Source organism: Drosophila nasuta, chromosome 3, assembly GCF_023558535.2.
Source record: "Drosophila nasuta strain 15112-1781.00 chromosome 3, ASM2355853v1, whole genome shotgun sequence".
NCBI classification, from domain to species: Eukaryota; Metazoa; Arthropoda; class Insecta; order Diptera; family Drosophilidae; genus Drosophila; species Drosophila nasuta.
This window is the reverse complement of record NC_083457.1, coordinates 43,853,929-43,867,659: the sequence shown is the minus strand read 5'-3', so window position 1 is coordinate 43,867,659 and position 13,731 is coordinate 43,853,929. Positions and strand designations below refer to the sequence as shown.

Genomic DNA, 13,731 nt, shown 5'->3' with positions numbered 1-13,731 from the left:
CAGGGTAATTATAAAAGCAAATGACAGTTTTCTTGCCCCTAAAAGTATGCAACATAAATTGAAATTATTTGTTGAAGCAAATATGACTAATAACGATTCTCTTCACGGTTGAACTTTTGAGCGGTAGAAAATGTTTGTAGAATATTATCTTATTGACAATAAACCAATACTCATTGGAATGGTCTGACATTGTGCTTTATCAATATTCTAAGACATATATGTAATGTATAGAGAAGATTGTACTAAGCCTTTGAAAGATAATTATGGTTTTCATACGAACAGAAGGTCTGCTAGATAATCAAATCAAATACTTGTGAATCGAATTACATTTTATATTTTTCTGACTAACTGATACTTTAGAAAATTATAGTTAAATATTTGTAGATTATTTTATTTCTTATTAACTTTAATCATATGATATGCTTATAAGAAATAAATAATCTACAAATATTTGAGTATTATTTGGTAAACTATCAATTTACAAATCTTATTTTGAATTGTGTGTGTCTTATAAAACTTTTGAATTTCATTTGAGTCTATGTACTTTATGTATGTTGCGAAAAAGATTTATTGGGATTAACTGTATAATAACATTATAGGCTAAAGTGCACGTCTTCAAATTTAATTTGCATATATATACATACATATGCATTTGTTCTAAACATTGAGGAATAAACTAAATAATGACATCACGCGCTAAAGTACACGTTTCATATTTTCATTCGCTAATATAAATTGCAATTTAAATCTATACCTATGATTTTTTTTTTTGTTTGTCGACTAATCAACAGGTGTGAAACTGATAAGTGCAGTAATTTCTGGATTAAGCCCGCAAAGGAAGTTAAATCATTCACAATCCCAAGTATATTATTAGCTGCAACTGCGATTACTGCGTTTGCCGGTTGCCCTTCGCACCCAGCACCCCGAGAGTAATGATTAAATCCTAACCCATATCGGTATAACACCACAAGAAGCACATCCAAGAGCATGCAGTGCTGAAAGCTAACCGGGTCGTGAGTAAAGCGAGCAGCACACTCTGGAGCATGCAAGCGAACGCGGTGCGTGAGAATTCGGGAGAATATCAGAAAAGCTCTGCGTAGCCGCTTCTGGCGACTGGCGATAGTGGACGCTCCCAGTTGCTGTGAAGAGAGCTTTGACTCGCTCGCGATCGTGTGCGAAAAAAGACTTAAATTGAAAGTCCAAGCGAGACTCGGATTCAGACAGTGTCGAGTTCTGTGACCGCCCAGACAGCAAATCCCAGCGTAAGTGCAACGAGTACGGATTTCGAGTCCGTAGTTTTCCGGGGAAACAAACGAAATTATTGAGAGTGGCGTGTTATCAGACAATCGATTAGCTAAAATATATTGTGTGTACTTGTTCATGTGACAAATAACAAATATCAGAAGCTCATTTAGATAAGGGCCCAAGTGTTATTATGGGGCCACATCATTTACCAATTTTGGGCTCCACATTGGATTTCAAGTGGCTGCTGAGTATGATGAACACGTACATACGTGGACCACGCCCAAACGCCTTTTTTGGATCGCCTGTTCATCGTCTGTTTTGGGGGAATTCGCGCTGACAAATCTAATTCAATTGAGACTCGCCCGCCACGCAATCTGCTAGATACATTTATTTGTATTTGCATTTGTATTTGTATCTCTTGTCGCACGCGTTCGCATAATTTTTTCATTAATGAATTTCTATTTTGATTTTGTTGTTGTATTTTGTTGCTGATGGTGAAAGTCAAGCTTACATGCTCAGTGGAGGAGCCGCCATAAATGGTGCGACCTCAAAACGATTTGCTGAATAATCATTGCCTGTAGCTATGGCAAAGTTCAAGCGGTGGCCAGACAATTTGGCGTCAGATCATTTAAGCCCCATTAGCTTACGGTATTCTATACCACTTATTACTAAGAAACGGGTTTTTCTCTTTTTGGGACTAACAACTTCTTGTTTTATGTTATGTCATTAACCATATTTTAATCTCTCTCATTTTCTTGTTGCTTACAGATTAAAATCTAAAACAAAATGCCCCTCACCGAGGTAAGTGGCACTTGGTCGTAAAGCAACCACTTGATTCCTGATAGCCTCATATATGTGATGAGCTAGCAGCTATCAGCTTGACGAGCCTTATCACCAGCAACCAGCATGTTAATCATGTTAATCTTGTTTCGCAGCAATTCAACGCCGCCGCCGAGAAGGTGAAGACGCTGACCAAGCGTCCCAGCGATGATGAGTTCCTCGAGCTCTACGCTCTCTTCAAGCAGGCCACCGTTGGCGACAACGAGACCAGCAAGCCAGGTCTCCTCGACCTGAAGGGCAAGGCCAAGTGGGAGGCATGGAACAAGCAGAAGGGCAAATCCACTGAGGCAGCACAGAAGGAATATATCGCCTTCGTTGAGGGTCTGGCTGCAAAGTACGCCTAAGAACACAAAGACCAAAGGAGACCTGAGCGCAGTTAATGCGATACTAAATTGATTTTAAACAATTACCGGAGAGACTAAAAGCTATTTATATATGGTAGACACTATGATCTTTTTAAATGTGTAATAAAAACAAATTGTTTTATAAAGCCAATGTCCCAATTGCCATTGCAACCTTTAGTCGACCATCTTCACTTCACTTCACTTTGAGTTCGTTTCTATTTGTAATGATATTTGCAAGGCAAATACCAGATACATTCGTATAAGTATGTTTGGACTTCATATTCCGGTTCCAGATTACCCAACCAATACAGTACAAACACAAATACAAATACAAATACAAATTCGAATGCGATTCGGAATCCGAGTGTAGATCGTATTGCAACACGTCGGTTGCGTTCTTTGGACGCTCGTCTGCTCATTAGCGATTAACTGTTAATCGCCAGCTGTTTGAAACACTTTCAGCCAGACACACCTGCTTTTAGTTTGGCAAATGGTGACCTTGAGCTTTCAGCTCTAGATGATTGCAATCGTTCGATGTGACAAAGTTCTATCCGGCATTTCACTTAGCTTAGCTTTTAACATGCTTATAACATCCCTTAATAACTAACAAGTACGGAAGTCAAAAATTACTATTTGAAAGTAACAGTACAGTAATTAAGTTTTGTAATCGCTTGCTAAGTAGATGTTCAAATTTGACAAGCAAACATTGTCAGTAAGAGCTAATAAGTGTGAGAATAAATTGTGAATTTGTCTCCAAGCGCAAGTTTTCTTTTGTGATATTTAATAAGCTATATAGTCTTTTCAGATATTAAATTTTTCCAATTTCAATCGATACCAATTATTTTCTTTTTGGGAAGTGGCTTCCATTTTTAATAGTTGTATATTTTATGTAAATCTTATAAATGTAGATTGATATTTACAGAAAATTTTTTATTTGTAATATATTCTTTACAGATTACAAATCTTCCATCGATATCTGTAATATAGGAATATGGTATTTTCATCATAGATTAAAAATCTTCTGCTTGTAGTAAAACTTATTATTTAATTAATAAAATATACTTTATAGGGTCGGAGATGCCTCCTTCTACCTGTTACATACATTTCCTGCCGGCACAAAGTTATAATACCCTTCTACCCTATGGGTAGCGGGTATAAAAATAAATAAATAATATCCAGATTTTTATTTATTGATTACTTTCCCTTAAAATTCCCGAATTTCACGAAACAGTTTCATTTCATACAATTACAAGTTTCTTGAAATAGTTTTTATTTAAACTTTTTATCTGCTGTTCAAATTAATTTAAATTAAATAATCAAATTGTCATTGAATGTAAACAAATGATATCTTTCAAAAAATAGTTTAGTTGACAACTCTGCTAAATGCCGGCAAATTCAAAACAAAGCGATGGCAACATTTCAAATGTTGCCAGCAACATGTTGCCACAGCGTTGTTGCAGCTGCTCAACAGGTGAGAGCAAAAAGCAATGAAGCGAAAAACAACAACAAAGCGCGCTGCGCTTTTTGTTTATGAATGAAAAGCGCATAAGCAAACTGTGATAAATGTGTGTGCACGAGCAAAAACCGACAGCAACAGCAACGACAACGGCAACGGCAGCAGCAGCAAGAACAACAACAATGCAGGCAACCGCACCAACAAGTTGCCAGCTTGCGATCATGGGCCAATCAAGAGAGCGCCACGGCAAGAGAGAGAGAGAGAGAGAGCGCGAAAGACAGCAAGAGAGCCAGTCGGTGAGAGAACCAGTCAGTCAGCCAAGCCAACAGTGAATAGTGAATAGCAGGCAACAGGCAACTCACAACTCACAACTGGCAGCAGCAACAGTTCAGTCTACGTTTTGGCCTAAACGCGTTTGCTTGGAATTGGCCAGCGCGCATGAGCCGTCAGTTAGTCTGCCAGCGTTGCTTCCCCCGTCTCTCTCACTCTCGTACTCACTCACTCACTTTGTGTGCGCTGTGCAGTGTGCGTGTGTGTGTGTGTGCGTGTATGTGTGGCCTGTTAACAAAATGTGATTAGCAAAAATACAAAAGAAGAAACGAAGGCAGCAGCGAACAACAGCAAAAGAACAGACAACGCGAAAGTGTGTTAAAAATAACAAATAATACTTATACTCTTCTCGTACTATGCATACGAATAACAACAACAACAATACGAATACGAATTCGGTTTTACAGTTTCACAGTTTTGTTTAGTGTATGTATGTATGTGTGTGTTTTTTGCATAAATGCAAATGAAAGGCAAAAGTCCAATGCGCTGGCGCTGCAACAATAACATAATTAAATAAATCCAATACGTTAAAACCAATGCTGAATTTTGTGCAACGCCAGCGGCAGCAGCAGCAGCAACAGCAGCAATAATACTCATATTGAACTACACCCAAAAGACTACAACAACAACAACAACAACAACAACAACGGCGGCTGTGCGGCTGACTGACTTGGTCGACAGCTCACCAACAACAACAATAGCACCAGCAGCAACAACAACAACCACAGTCAAAGTCGTCGTCTACCTTTTTTCGTGCCTTTTCAAGTGTTTTGCTATTGTTGTTGCTGTTGTTGTTATCCCCCGCTCAGCAGAGCATAGACAGGAGAGAGAGCAACAGACCGCGAGAGAGAGCCAGAGCTGAGTGCAGTTCCAGTTCCAATTCCAGTTCCATGCGCCGACCTCAGCTCAGCTGTGCCTGCAGCCCCCCACCTCCGCTTCCCCAGCCCAGCCTCTTATGCTCAAGCTCGTCGTATGCAATTTCGGTAAGTCAACGTTTAAGCGTTTACCGTTTTAAGCAACGCAGCTCAACTCAAATTGGAATACTACTCGACGATTTAGTAGACTTACCTGTGCTGCCTGCTGCCACTGCTTCTTCTTATTAGTTAGGTTTTGTTAGGATTGCCTGTCTTTGCCTGCCTTTTGCTTTCCTTTCCTTTTCTTTTCTTTTTTTGTGTATTTTTTTTTATTTTTTTTGCTTATAATTATTTCGTTTGCGGCTCTTTTCATTAATAAGTTTCACGCGTCGCTCATTTTTCAACAAGTTATCGCCCCCGGCGTCCGCATGGTCATGTCTACCCCTTGTTGGTCTTGCGTTTTGGTTTGGCTTAGCTTGTGTCTGGCTCGGATTACCGTGTTGATGTTGTATTTACTTGTGTATATGCCGTGTATATGCACGTACATATGTATGTATGTATGTATGTATATGTCAGTACATCAGTCCATATATACATATTTATTGTATGTACATACATATGTCGCTCCACGCCACGCCAAATGAGGCAGGGGATAACATAAATTCTCTTTTTATTCGTGCTTTTTTTTTGGCTGTTTGCTAATATCTTCTTATTTGGGTTCTCACGCTGTGGCTTTATAAATTCGCCAAGCAATTTGTATGTGAGGAAGTTAAGCAAAATTAGGATCACTAATTGTATATATAGGCAGTTGCCTGAAGAAGTCAATAGATGGCTTTAGATTGAACGTTATTTAAAGGCTAGACTCTAGACTGAGATCAGCTAATTAAAAGTCATCTATTTCCTATATCAAAAAATATGCATATCTTTAATAAATTTTTTATTCTGATCGTTTTGTGCAAATATTTTATCTATTGTTAGAATTTGTGGATTTTGAATTGGTTTATTAAAATTTATGTCTGCATATTAATGAATACTATGCTTTTTCCTCTGATCATAATTCACACGTACCAAATACAAATTTCTCTACATTCACACATGTATAACAATCATAAACAATCGTAAAAGCATTTCTAATCAACAGAATCAATGGCATAATAACAATAATATTCGATAGCTTATCATTAGATTTAACTTCCAGGCAGTATTTCTCGAATGTTTTATATTAGAATTATCGAGAAAGAGAAATGTGTGTGCTAATTAATTATCACAAATTTGATAGAGAAGCATTAGCAATCTACCAACATTTTAAAATTAATGATTAAATGCAATTCTTCTCTAGTTTTCTTACAATTAATAGAAATGAGAAAAGCGACAAATCTCAAAAACTAGAATAGAATATTTATTCAAAATAGAGATTAACAACATAAAAGTAAATTAATTTTTAATGAATAATAATAAAATGCATTTGACGTTTATATTGTTTATTTCTTTATTTCAAAAATAACTTCTATGATAATATAAATCTCAAGTACTTTTTATGGTCTTTTAAATAATCATTATTAGTTATGTATGTTAATTAAAAGCTCTATCTACAAGTATTTTGATAACTAATAATAAATGTTTAAGTAGCCTGTTGTCGAATTGGGTTAGTTGCCAGGCAAGAATTGGCCCAGTCTTTGCTCAAGCTATCCAGAACAATCTATTACTTCAACTCGGAACTCGTTGATCCGACAATGACAGTCGCAGTCTCAGTTGCAATCGCAGTCTCTGGGCATGCGTAGGGTAACTTAACCATAACCATAGCCATAAAGCAAAGCCAGACTCGAAACTAGTTTGCAGCAGACACAACACAACACACAATATTTGTATGTGTGTGTGTGTGTGTGTCTAACTAAAGCTAAGACTAAAGCCAAAACTGTGACTACAACTAGGAGTATGAGTATGAGTGCGAATATGAATATGTCTGCGTCTCAAGTCTCGAGTTGTGAGTCGTGTCTTGTGTCTTGTGTCTCTGTTGCAACTTGCAACCTGGACCAGGCTCTCGACACTTGACGCTCGTCTAAGGCCAGGTATTTGCAGCAACAACAACGGCAGCAAGATGTGGGGAATAACTGTTTGAGGAATGCACAAACAAGAACAAAACACTTGCAAACTGAAATCGGCATTACTTGTTCTCATATTGGCAATTCCAATGGCACAATTGCAATTGCGTATACGCCCCGTATTTGTTATGATAGGTTATGTGAGTTGGCCCAGACTGTGCCAGCAAATGATCGTATATCAATGCCAGTTGCCAGTTGCTAGTTGCAAGTTGCAAGTTGCCACTTCACTGACTTGAGAGAGATTGATCTTCAAGTTGGCAGCGCTTCATTGAGTCATCTGATTTGCATTTAATTAAACCCAAGCCAACTGAAACTGGTTGCCCAGCGTTGAACTCTGTCATTTTGGCCAAAAAAAAGGAAAAAACCGAAAACCGAAAACAAAAACACAAATCGAACTAAGAATTATTGCCAGAGTTGATCTGTTGTTGTGTCTAAACTAAACTTCCAACTGAGCCAACACACAATTCAATCGCTCTCTCGCTCTCCTTCTCTCTTGCTCTAACTCTACGTGTGTGTGTGTGTGCGTGTTTGTGTTTGTGTTTGTAACCTGCCGCACCGGTTTCGGTTTATGTTTTAGCCAACGCCATCATCATCGCCATGATCATCATCATCATCATCGTGACGATCATCATCATCCATTACTTATACGTGTATTTCTATTTCTCTTTTAATTTTCTCTCGTTGCTGCTGCGATTTGTTGCTGCTGCCTCTTTATTTATTTTTTAACCAGTTTCTTTGCTTTGCTGCAACCTGAGCGCGAATGAGCCATAAATAACAACAACAAGCAAAGTGCTGCTGCTGTTGTTGTTGCTTTGTGGCGACTGCGGCTGTCCCGGTTTCCAGGAAGCAAATGTCCGTCCCCATTGTCGTTGTCTGCGTCTGCAATTCGCGTGCAGAGCCGCTGCCCCGCCGCCCCGTTGCCCCTTCAGGAGCTGGCATTATGCAACTTTTGGTTTTGTTTTTTTTCAAACAAAAATTTAATAATCCACAACGCGTTGGCGTCGCTTCCTTGATGTGGCCACAACAGTCAAGCAGACAGACAAACAGTCTATAGAGACAGCAACAGCTGAAGATAGAGACAGAGACACAGAGAGTGAGAGAGAGAGAGAGACAAAGACAGCGGCAAGTTGCGCCCACAAAGCAAATTCCATTGTCGTCTTAGCCAAGCGACTTAAGACTTAATCCCCGTTGCACTGTGGAATTCTGCGCATCTAATCAAAATCTAACTACAAGTACTTACAATCCCCCTCAACCCTCTACCCCCTCCTCAACACTGGTTGCTTTTGGCCAATGTGCAAAGTGCATTCCACACTGCATGAAGAGAAGCATTCGCTGGCTCAAGTTGAACGCTGACAGGTCTGTGATATCAGAGCAAACACAATTGCCATGTGTTTATTTGCACCGAGCAGCGAGTTTAAGGTGCCCGTTGCTCCCCTCTCCCCACTCCCTGACTTCCCCTCCCTTCAGTAACCAGGGGGAATCCCCAGAGAGCGAGAAAGAGAGTCGCAGAAAACAGAAAACAGAAAACGACGCGCATTTTCATTACCTTCTGCGGCACATTATTATTGCAATGTTCCAAATCTGCCGAATCAGTTGAATATACAAAAGTGTACAATACAATACTCGCAAATATACATACATATATAGATGGTTTACCGTTAACCTTGACCAACAGCGACGCCAGATCGACTGCAAAGATACTGAACACAGTAATTTGTTTTTTGGTGTTTGTGAATCGCTTTTAAAGGTCAGTTACGATAACAACTTACATACCAGTTGATACCATACTGATATCATATTTACGGTGTCCGTCTCCGGCTCTATAAAGTGGGTGGCAGACAGTCTTATCAGCGGCACTTTGCTGTCTTTATAGTCCAGCGCCGGTTTAGATATCGAGTGTTGAGGCACTTTTGCTTCACAAGTGCAACAAGTAACATATTTTGTGGCTATTTATACGATGCCACAGGCCAGACACAAGTGCATCTCTCCACATCCAGCCAGACTGTTGCCTGACTGATATATAGACTGACACGAGACGAGACGGGAAAGAGAGAGAGGGAGAGCGACAGTTGAGTGAAAAAGTTATTGCAGCAAATATTTAGTCAAGTGGAGAGCAGAGCGAAATGCTTAGGGCTAGTTGTGCCCAGTGTAGATCTCCAACTTTCCCCGATTCCCCGACATCTCCGATTGTTCTGCCCTATGGCGAGATAAGATAAAGAAAGGCAAAGGCGCCAGCAGCCGCCGCCTGACAGCAGCCTGGCAACTTGCCAATGACACTGAAAATGCAAATGCGTCGCAAATTGCATTGCGTCTCCAAGTGCTTCAAAGTTGCAAGAAGTTCCCAGTGCCAGAATAATGTCCGAAAAATAAAACCGCTTTGTTTTCATTGTGCTTGCAGCTGCCCAAGGAGATGATTGACTAGACTAGAGCGATGCACGAACTGTTTACGAAAGTGCTCGCCAAGCGCGATTTATCCCGTGCCGGAGATTTGTTCTCCGTTCCCGATGCGGACATTGTCAACGACATCACCGAGGTGGTAAGTCTAGTTAACACCCCAACAAAGCTACCAAGATAGTAATCAAGTTAACTTTTACTTTGCTTAGCTGTCGGAAATCAATCCCATTATCTCGCATGCGGATTACGTGAAGAACAACAATGATCAGAGCGTTGTGGAGATTTGCGTCACTCGTGTGCTTTCATGCATACGCGAGACACGCAGCGCGGAGCGTTATTGTGCCGCTCTTGTGGATCTTCTAAAGACCTGTCTGCTCTGGAATCTGCAGCCAGTGGCAACCACCAAGGAGGAGCCGCCTCACGCCAAGATTGCTGCCGACATCATCTCCAGCATATTTCTGGTAAGTCCGCTGCATTCCCTTGCCAACTCCATGGCTAATCCTCCCTCTCATTGCAGAACTATGATAAGAAGGAACTCATGAAGATTGCGCTGCCCATTGCGGTGCAGTTTCTGCCCAAGGGCAACAAGGAGCTATCACGCAATCTCGCCAGCTATCTCTCGTTGGCTGCCATCGATTATGCCTATCTCTTGATTGACATCATGGATCCCATCATGGACTCCATACTTGCGGGCAACTATGGACTGTTGCGTGTACTCTCCCAGGTCTATGAGGTTTCCCCCGAGACTGTAACGCCCCATGCTCCACTCCTCATTCCGCTGCTGCCGCAATGTGATGCCCAGGAACGCATGGCCGTCTTTCAGCTGTATCTGCTCATTGTGCAGAAGTCACCAGCTGTGCTGGAGTCTTGTGTACCTCAACTTTGTGGCTTTCTGCAGGACAGCGACACCTCCAACATCACCATGCAGATACTGCTTAAGCTGGCGCAGCACTCGCCGCACCTGCTCGTCGATCACTTCGAGCAGCTGCGTCTGGCTGCGAAAACTAATCCGAGTACCGTCACACTGTGCGCCCAAATCCTTACCACCTCGGGCATTGGCAGCAAGGAGACCGCACAGCAGGCCCTTGACTTTGTGCTGGAACATCTGCCCGCTCAGGCGCTGTTGCAACAGGAGGCGACGCGTCTGTGCTCCGCTTATCCCGTGCTCTTCACCGACAAGGTGCTCGCCTGTGTGCGCCAGAAGAACGCAGCGCTCAGCTCGCAGCACGATGTGGGCAACAAGACGTCGGGTGGCGTCACTATCGTTAGTCTGAACAGCTCCAGTCCGAGTCCGCCTATGAAGCCAGCTCCCTCAACCAGCAACATGCTGCAGACGCCGCTTGGCAATGCCACGCCCACAGCCATAGCGACGCCTACACCCACGCCAACACCACTGTCTACATCCACGCCCCTTGCACCGCCTGCTGCGCCAACGCCAGCGCCACAGCCTGTGATCGCTCAGGTGGCCACGCCCACGCCTCCACACACGGGTTACACGCGACGTGTGAAGCTCGGTGATTCTCGCAGCACGGGACGTTTGCATCCGGCGAGCAATACGCACCGCAGCGTGACCCGCTTGAATGTGGCCAGCGGCTCGGTGGGCGGACTGCACAAAAGCATGACGCGTTTGAGCAATTCACAACTGAATCAACAGGCTGCTGGCGGCAGTTCCAATGGCAATGTTGTGGTTCAAACGGGCGCCACGCCCAAGACGCCCACCACACCGAATAATCCGCCAGTGACACCGGTGCCGCCGCTAAGCAACGATGTGATTATCACGGGACACAATAAGCATGGCATACCGGTGACTTCGGGCGGCGTGACGGTGACCACATCGCCATCAAAAGTGCGTCCCCATTCGCAAGGTCCCTCAACGCTGCTCAACTCGAGCACAGTGTTGATGAAGTACAGCACCGATGCACTGAACCAGTCGGTGGGCTCCATTTCCATACCGCAAACGGGAGCAGGAACATCAGTAGGAACGGGAACAGGAGCAGGAGCTGCACAGAACGCCGTCTCCGTACATCATGCATCGCCAGCATTGCCTCAATGCTCCAGCAATGGCAATGCCAAGTCCGTCATGAAGCTGCCAGTCAATGGCAATGTAAGACAGTTCAAGTGGGTTTATTCCATTCATTTACTAATTGAATTTACTTTCTTATAGAGCGAGGTAATCGTCTCGGGTCCCACGACCACCACGAATGTAGCGCCTCGTCGCAGTGATAACACCAGTCGCACTTTACTCAATGCCAACAACGTCATGGACCAGCGCATGAGCACCTTTGAGCCATATCAGATCATGCGCGATCCCGTCCAACAGTTTTGCGAGAAGAACTTTGTCTCCATCAAGTCGTATATGGATGAGGTCTCACAGCACTTGCCACCGCCCACCAGGTGCAGCATTGAGGGTAAGTCTCTTCTTATTAGGGACTTGTATTGCCCCGTCTGTCGTTATTATTAACTCGATGTCAGAGTCAAATTCAGGGACAATATCATATTTCCAATATTTCGACTTAGCTCTTTTTTGACTATAAATTTAAAGAAGAAAGACTGAAACGAATAAGTTAAGGTTCTTTTAGTCAGACTTTATTATTTTCCGCATTAGCTTCGTTTGCAGTTCTCCTTTCTAACTCTCTTTCGCTTTACTTTACTCCATCACTATACACCTATACATTATACACCTACACCCACACACCTGCACACATCACACACAGTTTCCAATGAATTCGCAGAGCGTCGCAAGAAGGTGGCTAAACTGCATTTTGCATGCCAGATACGTGGACCGCATTGCCTCTACTCGAAGACCTGCTTCACTATGCGCACACGCAACCCCAAGACCTGGATACACATGATCTTTCTCGACTTTCAAGTGCGGCACTTTGTAAGTTACAACTCCTTTTCCTCCTTTATTACAAACTAATACAAGTTATGCTTCACAGGTCAAGGAGAAATGTGTGCTTAGCACACGTGAGCCGGGTATCAGCAATCTGAAAAACATTTGGCAGATACTCAAGTGCGAGAATCGCAGCTTCACCGAACTGGTCACCAGTCAGTTTCCCCAGGTCAAGGTAAGGCACACTCCTCTATCCGTTCGCTTCAACTTTATAATTGTAATTATGTTCTTAGGACCGCGAGATACTTGTGAATGAGCTGCGTCACTCGGGCTTTCTCGATGTGTTCGAGGTGTCCAAGACGAACAAGTCGAATCCTAACTGCAATGAGCTGGAGTATCAATGGGGCTGCTTTCTGTGCAATCATCCGGATAAAGCGGTTGGCTTCCTCAATGGCAGCAATCAGCCCATGATCGAGGGCCAGCTCAAAGAGAAGAAGGGCAAGTGGCGACTTTTTAGGCGCTGGCGCACACGCTACTTTACGCTCTCTGGCGCCCATCTGTCCTGCAAAGGATCGGTAAGTCGAAATGAATATAAACAACTTTTGCTACTTTAAGCATTCTCAACTCAATTTCAGAGCGGCGGAGAAAGCATTGACGTAAATCAAATACGCTCCGTTAAAGTGTCGCGTGGGGCTCGTAATATACCCAAGGCTTTTGAGATCTTCACTGCGGATCAGACACTAATACTCAAGCCCAAGGACGGCAAGAATGCTGAGGAGTGGGTGCAGTGCCTCAGCATTGTGGTGGCCCATTCGCAGGCTCGAGACAATCCCACAGTCAAGACAAATAGCTTGCCCGCCCGCAGCATTGGCAACAGCAAGCCTTCCTTCTAGCAGCAACAAGACAAGACAGAACCTGAACCTACATTGTGAGATTATTTGTAATTGTAAAGACCACGAACACACAAAACAAAAAGACACCAGCGGCGGCCGCAACAGACATTCATAGCTGTCCATATCTACTTATACACGAATACATGTTATATACATACATATATTATACATATACATAGACATATACTATATAATCGTATTTATGCATATATAGTATGCCCCCCATACTTATAGACTTACCAACGTTTCAAGGAATTTTTCAAAAGTTTTGCGAAATTGTTTTTTTCTACGTTAGTTGATTTTTTTACATTTAGTTTATGCCTATTTATTTATACGTGTATTATACAAACAACTTGCTATCAAATCAAAATATCATTTGTTTTCATTCATTCATATATATATGTGGGTAAATATATATATTCAGGTAGCACATGTCCATG

The 13,731-nt window shown here is 42.5% G+C and overlaps 2 protein-coding genes across 3 annotated transcripts; both read left to right on the top strand.

Moving 5' to 3' along the window:
• Positions 1-1,158: 1,158 nt before the first annotated feature.
• Positions 1,159-2,580, top strand: LOC132792644 (acyl-CoA-binding protein homolog). Its single transcript, XM_060802081.1, has 3 exons — positions 1,159-1,262; positions 2,014-2,046; positions 2,181-2,580. The coding sequence occupies exons 2-3, from the start codon at positions 2,032-2,034 to the stop codon at positions 2,427-2,429; spliced, it is 264 nt and encodes an 87-aa protein (XP_060658064.1). The 5' UTR covers positions 1,159-1,262; positions 2,014-2,031; the 3' UTR covers positions 2,430-2,580.
• A 1,701-nt stretch (positions 2,581-4,281) lies between these two features.
• Positions 4,282-13,635, top strand: LOC132793535 (protein melted). Of its 2 annotated transcripts, none has more exons than XM_060803504.1 (9): positions 4,282-5,198; positions 9,570-9,707; positions 9,775-10,026; positions 10,083-11,669; positions 11,730-11,973; positions 12,298-12,446; positions 12,505-12,633; positions 12,692-12,973; positions 13,034-13,635. In XM_060803504.1, the coding sequence occupies exons 2-9, from the start codon at positions 9,603-9,605 to the stop codon at positions 13,289-13,291; spliced, it is 3,006 nt and encodes a 1,001-aa protein (XP_060659487.1). In that variant the 5' UTR covers positions 4,282-5,198; positions 9,570-9,602; the 3' UTR covers positions 13,292-13,635. The 2 variants fall into 2 exon arrangements, with proteins under 2 accessions (XP_060659487.1, XP_060659486.1); XM_060803503.1 differs by having other exon boundaries at positions 12,280-12,446.
• The last annotated feature ends 96 nt before the right edge of the window (positions 13,636-13,731 follow it).

Excerpts from the sequence above, each read along its gene's own strand:
- LOC132793535 (XM_060803503.1), top strand. The coding sequence starts at position 9,603 with ATGCACGAACTGTTTACGAAAGTGCTCGCCAAGCGCGATTTATCCCGT. Across the intron at positions 10,027-10,082 it reads TCATCTCCAGCATATTTCTG|AACTATGATAAGAAGGAACT; the intron begins GTAAGTCCGCTG and ends CTCTCATTGCAG. Across the intron at positions 11,974-12,279 it reads CACCAGGTGCAGCATTGAGG|TTTCCAATGAATTCGCAGAG; the intron begins GTAAGTCTCTTC and ends CATCACACACAG.